Source organism: Vanellus vanellus (genome assembly GCF_965231255.1).
Source record: "Vanellus vanellus genome assembly, contig: HAP1_SCAFFOLD_71, whole genome shotgun sequence".
Taxonomy (NCBI): domain Eukaryota; kingdom Metazoa; phylum Chordata; class Aves; order Charadriiformes; family Charadriidae; genus Vanellus; species Vanellus vanellus.
The window spans coordinates 899,681-910,347 of NW_028126759.1; the positions used below are offsets into that span (position 1 = coordinate 899,681).

The 10,667-nt window shown below is 60.9% G+C and overlaps 1 protein-coding gene across 1 annotated transcript; it reads left to right on the forward strand.

Moving 5' to 3' along the window:
* Positions 1-909: 909 nt before the first annotated feature.
* LOC309685783 (acrosin-like) lies at positions 910-10,149 on the forward strand (the record flags this gene model as incomplete). Its single annotated transcript, XM_082501501.1, has 7 exons — positions 910-927; positions 3,586-3,805; positions 4,063-4,202; positions 4,676-4,853; positions 8,710-8,907; positions 9,174-9,319; positions 9,793-10,149. The coding sequence occupies 7 exons, from the start codon at positions 910-912 to the stop codon at positions 10,147-10,149; spliced, it is 1,257 nt and encodes a 418-aa protein (XP_082357627.1).
* Positions 10,150-10,667: the final 518 nt, after the last annotated feature.

Below are 10,667 nucleotides of genomic sequence, written 5' to 3' on the forward strand. Positions count from 1 at the left end.
CAGCCTCAGTGCCAAGGCCTGCTCTGTCCTGCCCGCGCTCCTCTGAGCGCAGAAGGGCTGATGTTGACTCGGTTGTAGAAATAAAGTTCCTGATTTTCACAGCTGAGCGTGCTTGAGTCCAATTCAGTCTCCGGTGCAAGGCAAGGACTTGCATGCCCGGCGCCTGCCAATGAGGCCGCAGGCAGACAGCAGGGCACGAAGGGAGAGTGACTCCCAAGGGCTGAAACGGTGCCTGGTCAGAGAGGAGGGTGCTCAGAGCCACCATGGGACGGAGAAGACTGGCACATGGAGGATAGGAAACAGTGATGTGACCTGCAGACAACTTTGGGGCTATGCATTAAGGCACACAGCTGGAGATTAGGGCCCAGCGTAAGCCGTAGCTAATTGAACAGACGGTGTGAAACTCCTGAGCGTGACAAGAGAAATTGCTGACCACAGCAAAGAGTGAGAAGCCAACAGGGCTCTCAGTCCCAGAAGGAAGAGCCGGATTTCAGGGGATTGATCCCCCCTTGTCTCCATTTTCCCTGCTTGAACATCCCCCTCATCTTCCTTGACTCCTCCCTTTCTCCTCCCTTGTCTCTCCTCCCAAACAAGGGACCCACCCCAGGTCACTTCCTCCCTCTCCTCCCAGGTTTGTTCCATCGCTGAAGAGATTTGGTGTTTCAGGTGCTGGTAGCTCGGTCGCCTGGGACCGCCATGGCATTACTGATGCGGCTTCCTGGGCACTGCTGTCCCTGCTAGATTCCTCTGCCCACACTGACCCCAACCGTTCCTCCAGTTATCTGTGCAGTGTGGCCACTCTCATCGTTCCTCCTCGACCACCTGCCAAACGTGGTGCTGGAATAGCAGAGTACCCACGGAAGACAAGCTGCCTTCTCTAAGGCTTCCTTCTGTCTACTCTACGCAGATATGGGGCACCACCTTCAGGTCACATTTCAGAAAACAAAGCAGCCTTGAGTGAGTCCAGTTTGGGGCCCGGTTCTGGCGCCTGTGAAGCCATGAGACTCCTCAAGGAGGGCCTCGAGAGCAGCTCTCCCACTTTCAGAGCCAGCCTGCCCTGCCATCCCGGGGACCAGGTTGCGCACTCAGCTGTGTGCCTTCCGTCCGGCCACACAAGGCAGGGTGGCAGCAGGAGGCTCCCACACCGTGCATGAGCTTTGAGGCTGCCATTCTTCAAGCCACTGCTCTCTGCGCTCCAGGGACTCAGCCCTGCTCAGCAAACGCAACGCACGTGGCCGGCTCCTGCTTTTCTCCCAGGACTGCCCCGCACTCCAGCACGGGCGCAAGGCTCCACCATACAGCTGTAGAAGGCAGACCCATGAGTCCTGGTTTAGGCTGGACAAGGGTCAATTTCTCTTTCTAGGGATGCTGTGACAGGAATGCCAATAACAGCTATTGGGTTTAGTTGTTGTTAAGCGATGTTTACATAATTCAAGGACTTTTTTTTAGCTTCCCATAGAAGAACAGACAGAGCGATGGAATGGCCAATGAAATACTCCACACCATAGATGACATGCCCAGTATATAAATGGGGGTTAGCCAGGGGGTGGGAACCCGCCATCACTGCTCGGGACGATGCCAGCTTCTGGGCAGTGCGAGTGCCTGGTGTTCTTCTTGTTCTTGTGTTATTTTGCTTTCTCTGATATTGTTCTATTCAAGTGTCTTTGTCTCAACCCAGGAGATTTTTTTCCTTTGCCCTCCTTTTCTCCCTCTTGTCCCTTGCGGGGGGAAGAGGGGGTAAGCGAGCGGCTGCGTGGTGGGGGTTAAGCCATGACAAGGGTTTACCCAAGCCATGGAGAATGGCCCGTGGGGCTGAGAGCGGGAGCATCCTTCTCTGTCTAGAGCTTAACGTTGCGTGTCTTTGGCCATGCAAAGCAGGTGCCACAACTGCCCTTGTCAGTGTTGTCCCAGAGCAGCACTCTAACTCAGCGACAGCAAGGACAGAAAGCCTGCCGGAGGGTGCTGCTGTGGCTGACATAGCCCGTGTGGACTGTGCTGCACCTGCCTTTCACCGTGCTTTGTGCGGGAAGGTTGGCACCGCTTGGGTACGCCTGGCTTATTTGGCTTGCGCATCACCGCTTGCCTGCTGCGGCTGTAGCCAGATGGGCCCCTCAACACCCAAAAAGGTGCGTGCTGCCTGTAGCAGTTCTGTTCTGTTCTCTGGTGTATGTGTTTTGGGAAGGCCCTGGTGGCACAGGGCTGCAGAGAGCGGGGTGGCAGTGAACTTCCCCAAGAGGCCGCGATGCCACACGGGGTTTTTTGCTGCCAGCTGTCAGCAGGCAGCGCTCGCAGCCAGGCGCTGCTGCCTGCCGCGGGGCCTGCACAGCCTCGTCCCGCAGGCAGAGCGTTCAGCGGGGGTCTGTCGGGGGTGTCCCATGCCGGCTTCTGCCTCCCCTCCTGCCGGGAACCCCCCATGGCGCCCCCCCTTCTGCCAAGAGGCCACCGGGCCCGGTGCCCGGAACCAGCGACTCTGTGACATCAGCCCCGGGAACAAGAGCACCGTGGGCAGCGTGAGCACTGCGGGCACTACGTCGGCTGCGGCACTGGTGGCGACAGGCCCTCGGTTCGCTTCTTGCAGGTGCCACGTGCCGCCACTGGCAGCAATGAAACTGCTCCTCGTCGTCCTCCTGCTGGCCCTGTGCTGGCCTGTGCAAGGCGCGTGGGACAGCTGTGGGTAAGTGGCCCCAGGCTCTGGGGGGGAGCTTGGGCAACCCTGATGGGGTTCACTGGAGGGAGCCCGCTTGTCCCCCGTGGCCACAGCTTCCCCAACCCCGCCTGGGAGCCTCAGATCCTGGCCAGCACCCCGGCTGCTGGCACAGCTCCTCTGCGGGGCTCAGGCAGAAACAGGGGCGCACGCACGCCCGCCCCAGGGGGTTCCCTGGCCCTGCTGTCCGTGCAGCGCCTTGTGGGGAGGGAAGAGGGCTGACCTTCAGCCTGAAGCGCAGCACGCCGTGGAGCAGGACAGTCATGAGTTTCTGGTTACAGAGGGACCTGCGGGCTCCGGCCCATGGCTTACCAGTACGGCATGTCGCGCGTGGTGGGTGGCACCGATGCCCGTCCAGGAGCCTGGCCCTGGATCGTCAGCATCCAGGACCCCTGGGAAGCAGGCACGGGGCACATCTGCGGAGGGTCCCTCATCAGCCCACAGTGGGTGCTGACGGCAGCACACTGCTTCATCGAGGCCAGGTAAGGAGGGCCAGGGAAGGGGGCTGTCCCCACCACCCTCGCGGGTGCCCTGCGTGCAGCACCGCCTGCTACTCCCATCCCCGTTCCTGCCAGTACGCCCAGTGCCTGGGCACTGCCGAGCCCAGCCCAGAGACTGCTCAGGAGAAGGCTGGGCTCGGGCCACTGCTTCCTAGCAGCCTCCAGCGCCACATGGCTCGTGCCTAAGGCATGCCAGGGCGGTGGCAGCCTGCGTGGCACTGCTCTCCTCTCTGCCTTGGGAAGCAGAAGGCAGGGAACGGCGGGGCTGCTGCAGCGCGTGGCTCCGCTCCCTCTGACCCCCCTCTCCATCTGCCTTCCAGGCACATCAGCATGTGGCGCGTGGTGATCGGGGCCACCCAGTTGACTCGGCTGGGCCCCGAGGCCCAAGTGCGCCATATTAAGCGGCTGCTGGTTCACGAGCACTACAGGAATATCACGCAGAGGAACGACATCGCCCTGCTGGAGCTGGACCAGCCGGTCCAGTGCAACTCCTACACCCAGCTTGCCTGTGTGCCCGACGCCTCACTTAGAGTGTCAGAGCTGCACACCTGCTACGTCAGCGGTTGGGGCGCCACCACTGCAAGATGTGAGTTCCCCCAAAGTGCTGGTGTCCTGAGTGCAAGCTCGGCACACTGGGGAGAGGGGTTGGGCTTCCCGAGAGCAGAGGCGAAAGCCGCAGTCAGGCTGTGGGGACGTATGCCTCCAGGGAGAATGGGCTGACCCACCGCCCAAAGCCAGACAGAGGGGAAACACGGGCACAGTGCCTTCAGGACGCAAAGCCAAGCCCTAGGGAAGGGGTTCACCCAGGCAGGGGGGGAGCTGCTGGGGCTTCATTGCTTTCTGTGCTCACAGCTGCAGGGTCAACGGATGTCCTGCAGGAGGCCAAGGTCCAGCTCATTGATGTCAACCTCTGCAACAGCAGCGGGTGGTACAGAGGGGCCATCCACAGCCACAACCTGTGTGCTGGCTATCCGCAGGGTGGCATCGACACCTGCCAGGTAGGACGTGCTGCAAGTCAAGCCCCGGCAGCACCGGCAGCCCTCTCGCAACGCCCAAACATCGCCCGGCACGTGCTTGGCCTGGCAAGTCACCCTGCCACCGCTGGGTCTCCACTGCTGCTGGTGCTCACCTCCCCTTCCCCAGCTGCAGGTCCTTGCCCAGTCCCCGCCTTGTCCCAGAGCCCGGGGACGCTGCCCAGAAAGCCCATCCTGTGCTCCCGGCAGCCCATAGGTCCAGATCCCAAAGCATCCCCCTTCCACACAGCCGGGAGCACTGTGCAGAGATGAGAGAGCGCCCGACCTTACAGGCCCTCCACCCCCTCCCACACGAGGCTCTGTAGGCTCCAGCGCCGGAGCAGAGCCGTTGTGTGCAGTGAGCAGAGCTCTGGCAGGTGCTGGGAGAGAGAAGGAGCCGGCCAGAGCGCTGACAGCGGCCACCCAACACCACCTCAACCCTCTCTCCTCCCCTGCAGGGTGACAGTGGTGGTCCCCTGGTGTGCAAAGACAACAACGCGGACTACTTCTGGCTTGTTGGGGTGACCAGCTGGGGGAGAGGCTGTGCCAGAGCCAAACGGCCCGGAGTCTACACCTCCACCCAGCACTTCTACGACTGGATCCTGGTCCAGATGGGACTGCACCCAGCAGTAAGGGGTACTCCAACAGCACGGGCTTGGAGTCATTTTCTCACCGCCTCAACCCCCTATCAGAGGCCAAGGCCAACACCAACACCACCGGGCACGATTAGCTCCTGCCCATTTCCACTCCAGAAGCTGGTGGAATTCTTTAGTCGGCTGCAGGAGTTGCTGCAGGTCCTGTGGGGGAAAAAGGCTTGAGCAGCGTGACGAAGAGGCTCCAGAGCAGGCCGCCCTGTTCCACCACCATTTCCTTCCGGGGCAATGCCTGCTGAGCCAAAGGCAGCCTCAGTGCCAAGGCCTGCTCTGTCCTGCCCGCGCTCCTCTGAGCGCAGAAGGGCTGATGTTGACTCGGTTGTAGAAATAAAGTTCCTGATTTTCACAGCTGAGCGTGCTTGAGTCCAATTCAGTCTCCGGTGCAAGGCAAGGACTTGCATGCCCGGCGCCTGCCAATGAGGCCGCAGGCAGACAGCAGGGCACGAAGGGAGAGTGACTCCCAAGGGCTGAAACGGTGCCTGGTCAGAGAGGAGGGTGCTCAGAGCCACCATGGGACGGAGAAGACTGGCACATGGAGGATAGGAAACAGTGATGTGACCTGCAGACAACTTTGGGGCTATGCATTAAGGCACACAGCTGGAGATTAGGGCCCAGCGTAAGCCGTAGCTAATTGAACAGACGGTGTGAAACTCCTGAGCGTGACAAGAGAAATTGCTGACCACAGCAAAGAGTGAGAAGCCAACAGGGCTCTCAGTCCCAGAAGGAAGAGCCGGATTTCAGGGGATTGATCCCCCCTTGTCTCCATTTTCCCTGCTTGAACATCCCCCTCATCTTCCTTGACTCCTCCCTTTCTCCTCCCTTGTCTCTCCTCCCAAACAAGGGACCCACCCCAGGTCACTTCCTCCCTCTCCTCCCAGGTTTGTTCCATCGCTGAAGAGATTTGGTGTTTCAGGTGCTGGTAGCTCGGTCGCCTGGGACCGCCATGGCATTACTGATGCGGCTTCCTGGGCACTGCTGTCCCTGCTAGATTCCTCTGCCCACACTGACCCCAACCGTTCCTCCAGTTATCTGTGCAGTGTGGCCACTCTCATCGTTCCTCCTCGACCACCTGCCAAACGTGGTGCTGGAATAGCAGAGTACCCACGGAAGACAAGCTGCCTTCTCTAAGGCTTCCTTCTGTCTACTCTACGCAGATATGGGGCACCACCTTCAGGTCACATTTCAGAAAACAAAGCAGCCTTGAGTGAGTCCAGTTTGGGGCCCGGTTCTGGCGCCTGTGAAGCCATGAGACTCCTCAAGGAGGGCCTCGAGAGCAGCTCTCCCACTTTCAGAGCCAGCCTGCCCTGCCATCCCGGGGACCAGGTTGCGCACTCAGCTGTGTGCCTTCCGTCCGGCCACACAAGGCAGGGTGGCAGCAGGAGGCTCCCACACCGTGCATGAGCTTTGAGGCTGCCATTCTTCAAGCCACTGCTCTCTGCGCTCCAGGGACTCAGCCCTGCTCAGCAAACGCAACGCACGTGGCCGGCTCCTGCTTTTCTCCCAGGACTGCCCCGCACTCCAGCACGGGCGCAAGGCTCCACCATACAGCTGTAGAAGGCAGACCCATGAGTCCTGGTTTAGGCTGGACAAGGGTCAATTTCTCTTTCTAGGGATGCTGTGACAGGAATGCCAATAACAGCTATTGGGTTTAGTTGTTGTTAAGCGATGTTTACATAATTCAAGGACTTTTTTTTAGCTTCCCATAGAAGAACAGACAGAGCGATGGAATGGCCAATGAAATACTCCACACCATAGATGACATGCCCAGTATATAAATGGGGGTTAGCCAGGGGGTGGGAACCCGCCATCACTGCTCGGGACGATGCCAGCTTCTGGGCAGTGCGAGTGCCTGGTGTTCTTCTTGTTCTTGTGTTATTTTGCTTTCTCTGATATTGTTCTATTCAAGTGTCTTTGTCTCAACCCAGGAGATTTTTTTCCTTTGCCCTCCTTTTCTCCCTCTTGTCCCTTGCGGGGGGAAGAGGGGGTAAGCGAGCGGCTGCGTGGTGGGGGTTAAGCCATGACAAGGGTTTACCCAAGCCATGGAGAATGGCCCGTGGGGCTGAGAGCGGGAGCATCCTTCTCTGTCTAGAGCTTAACGTTGCGTGTCTTTGGCCATGCAAAGCAGGTGCCACAACTGCCCTTGTCAGTGTTGTCCCAGAGCAGCACTCTAACTCAGCGACAGCAAGGACAGAAAGCCTGCCGGAGGGTGCTGCTGTGGCTGACATAGCCCGTGTGGACTGTGCTGCACCTGCCTTTCACCGTGCTTTGTGCGGGAAGGTTGGCACCGCTTGGGTACGCCTGGCTTATTTGGCTTGCGCATCACCGCTTGCCTGCTGCGGCTGTAGCCAGATGGGCCCCTCAACACCCAAAAAGGTGCGTGCTGCCTGTAGCAGTTCTGTTCTGTTCTCTGGTGTATGTGTTTTGGGAAGGCCCTGGTGGCACAGGGCTGCAGAGAGCGGGGTGGCAGTGAACTTCCCCAAGAGGCCGCGATGCCACACGGGGTTTTTTGCTGCCAGCTGTCAGCAGGCAGCGCTCGCAGCCAGGCGCTGCTGCCTGCCGCGGGGCCTGCACAGCCTCGTCCCGCAGGCAGAGCGTTCAGCGGGGGTCTGTCGGGGGTGTCCCATGCCGGCTTCTGCCTCCCCTCCTGCCGGGAACCCCCCATGGCGCCCCCCCTTCTGCCAAGAGGCCACCGGGCCCGGTGCCCGGAACCAGCGACTCTGTGACATCAGCCCCGGGAACAAGAGCACCATGGGCAGCGTGAGCACTGCGGGCACTACGTCGGCTGCGGCACTGGTGGCGACAGGCCCTCGGTTCGCTTCTTGCAGGTGCCACGTGCCGCCACTGGCAGCAATGAAACTGCTCCTCGTCGTCGTCCTGCTGGCCCTGTGCTGGCCTGTGCAAGGCGCGTGGGACAGCTGTGGGTAAGTGGCCCCAGGCTCTGGGGGGGAGCTTGGGCAACCCTGATGGGGTTCACTGGAGGGAGCCCGCTTGTCCCCCGTGGCCACAGCTTCCCCAACCCCGCCTGGGAGCCTCAGATCCTGGCCAGCACCCCGGCTGCTGGCACAGCTCCTCTGCGGGGCTCAGGCAGAAACAGGGGCGCCCGCCGGCCCGCCCCAGGGGGTTCCCTGGCCCTGCTGTCCGTGCAGCGCCTTGTGGGGAGGGAAGAGGGCTGACCTTCAGCCTGAACCGCAGCACGCCGTGGAGCAGGACAGTCATGAGTTTCTGGTTACAGAGGGACCTGCGGGCTCCGGCCCATGGCTTACCAGTACGGCATGTCGCGCGTGGTGGGTGGCACCGATGCCCGTCCAGGAGCCTGGCCCTGGATCATCAGCATCCAGGACCCCTGGGAAGCAGGCACGGGGCACATCTGCGGAGGGTCCCTCATCAGCCCACAGTGGGTCCTCACGGCGGCACACTGCTTCATCGAGGCCAGGTAAGGAGGGCCAGGGAAGGGGGCTGTCCCCACCACCCTCGCGGGTGCCCTGCATGCAGCACCGCCTGCTACTCCCATCCCCGTTCCTGCCAGTACGCCCAGTGCCTGGGCACTGCCGAGCCCAGCCCAGAGACTGCTCAGGAGAAGGCTGGGCTCGGGCCACTGCTTCCTAGCAGCCTCCAGCGCCACATGGCTCGTGCCTAAGGCATGCCAGGGCGGTGGCAGCCTGCGTGGCACTGCTCTCCTCTCTGCCCTGGGAAGCAGAAGGCAGGGAACGGCGGGGCTGCTGCAGCGCGTGGCTCCGCTCCCTCTGACCCCCCTCTCCATCTGCCTTCCAGGAACATCAGCATGTGGCGCGTGGTGATCGGGGCCACCCAGTTGACTCGGCTGGGCCCCGAGGCCCAAGTGCGCCATATTAAGCGGCTGCTGGTTCACGAGCACTACAGGAATATCACGCAGAGGAACGACATCGCCCTGCTGGAGCTGGACCAGCCGGTCCAGTGCAACTCCTACACCCAGCTTGCCTGTGTGCCCGACGCCTCACTTAGAGTGTCAGAGCTGCACACCTGCTACGTCAGCGGTTGGGGCGCCACCACTGCAAGATGTGAGTTCCCCAAAAGTGCTGGTGTCCTGAGTGCAAGCTCGGCACACTGGGGAGAGGGGTTGGGCTTCCCGAGAGCGGAGGCGAAAGCCGCAGTCAGGCTGCGGGGACGTATGCCTCCGGGGAGAATGGGCTGACCCACCGCCCAAAGCCAGACAGAGGGGAAACACGGGCACAGTGCCTTCAGGACGCAAAGCCAAGCCCTAGGGAAGGGGTTCACCCAGGCAGGGGGGGAGCTGCTGGGGCTTCATTGCTTTCTGTGCTCACAGCTGCAGGGTCAACGGATGTCCTGCAGGAGGCCAAGGTCCAGCTCATTGATGTCAACCTCTGCAACAGCAGCGGGTGGTACAGAGGGGCCATCCACAGCCACAACCTGTGTGCTGGCTATCCGCAGGGTGGCATCGACACCTGCCAGGTAGGACGTGCTGCAAGTCAAGCCCCGGCAGCACCAGCAGCCCTCTCGCAACGCCCAAACATCGCCCGGCACGTGCTTGGCCTGGCAAGTCACCCTGCCACCGCTGGGTCTCCAGTGCTGCTGGTGCTCACCTCCCCTTCCCCAGCTGCAGGTCCTTGCCCAGTGCCCGCCTTGTCCCAGAGCCCGGGGACGCTGCCCAGAAAGCCCATCCTGTGCTCCCGGCAGCCCATAGGTCCAGATCCCAAAGCATCCCCCTTCCACACAGCCGGGAGCACTGTGCAGAGATGAGAGAGCGCCCGACCTTACAGGCCCTCCACCCTCTCCCAGATGAGGCTCTGTAGGCTCCAGCGCCGGAGCAGCGCCGTTGTGTGTAGTGAGCAGAGCTCTGGCAGGTGCTGGGAGAGAGAAGGAGCCGGCCAGAGCGCTGACAGCGGCCACCCAACACCACCTCAACCCTCTTTCCTCCCCTGCAGGGTGACAGCGGTGGTCCTCTGGTGTGCAAAGACAACAACGCGGACTACTTCTGGCTTGTTGGGGTGACCAGCTGGGGGAGAGGCTGTGCCAGAGCCAAACGGCCCGGAGTCTACACCTCCACCCAGCACTTCTACAACTGGATCCTGGTCCAGATGGGACTACGCCCAGCACCATCGGCTACTACAACACCACAGCCAGTCTTTACTTCAACCCCCCATCAGAGGCCAAGGCCAATACCCACACAGTCGAGCGGGTTTACACCATGTCCATTTCCACTCCAGAAGCTAGTGGAATTTTTTAAGCTGCTGCAGGAGCTGCTGCAGGTCCTGTGGGGGAAAAAGACTCGAGCAGCATGACAAACAGGCTCCAGAGCAGGCTGCGCTGTTCCACGACCATTTCCTTCCGGGGCAATGCCTGCTGAGCCAAAGGCAGCCTCAGTGCCAAGGCCTGCTCTGTCCTGCCCACGCTCCTCTGAGCGCAGAAGGGCTGATGTTGACTCGGTTGTAGAAATAAAGTTCCTGATTTTCACAGCTGAGCGTGCTTGAGTCCAATTCAGTCTCTGGTGCAAGGCAAGGACTTGCATGCCCGGCGCCTGCCAATGAGGCTGCAGGCAGACAGCAGGGCACGAAGGGAAAGAGTGACTCCCAAGGGCTGAAACGGTGCCTGGTCAGAGAGGAGGGTGCTCAGAGCCACCATGGGACGGAGGAGACTGGCACATGGAGGATAGGAAACAGTGATGTGACCTGCAGACAACTTTGGGGGTATGCATTAAGGCACACAGCTGGAGATTAGGGCCCAGCGTAAGCCGTAGCTAATTGAACAGACGGTGTGAAGCTCCTGAGCGTGACAAGAGAAATTGCTGACCACAGCAAAG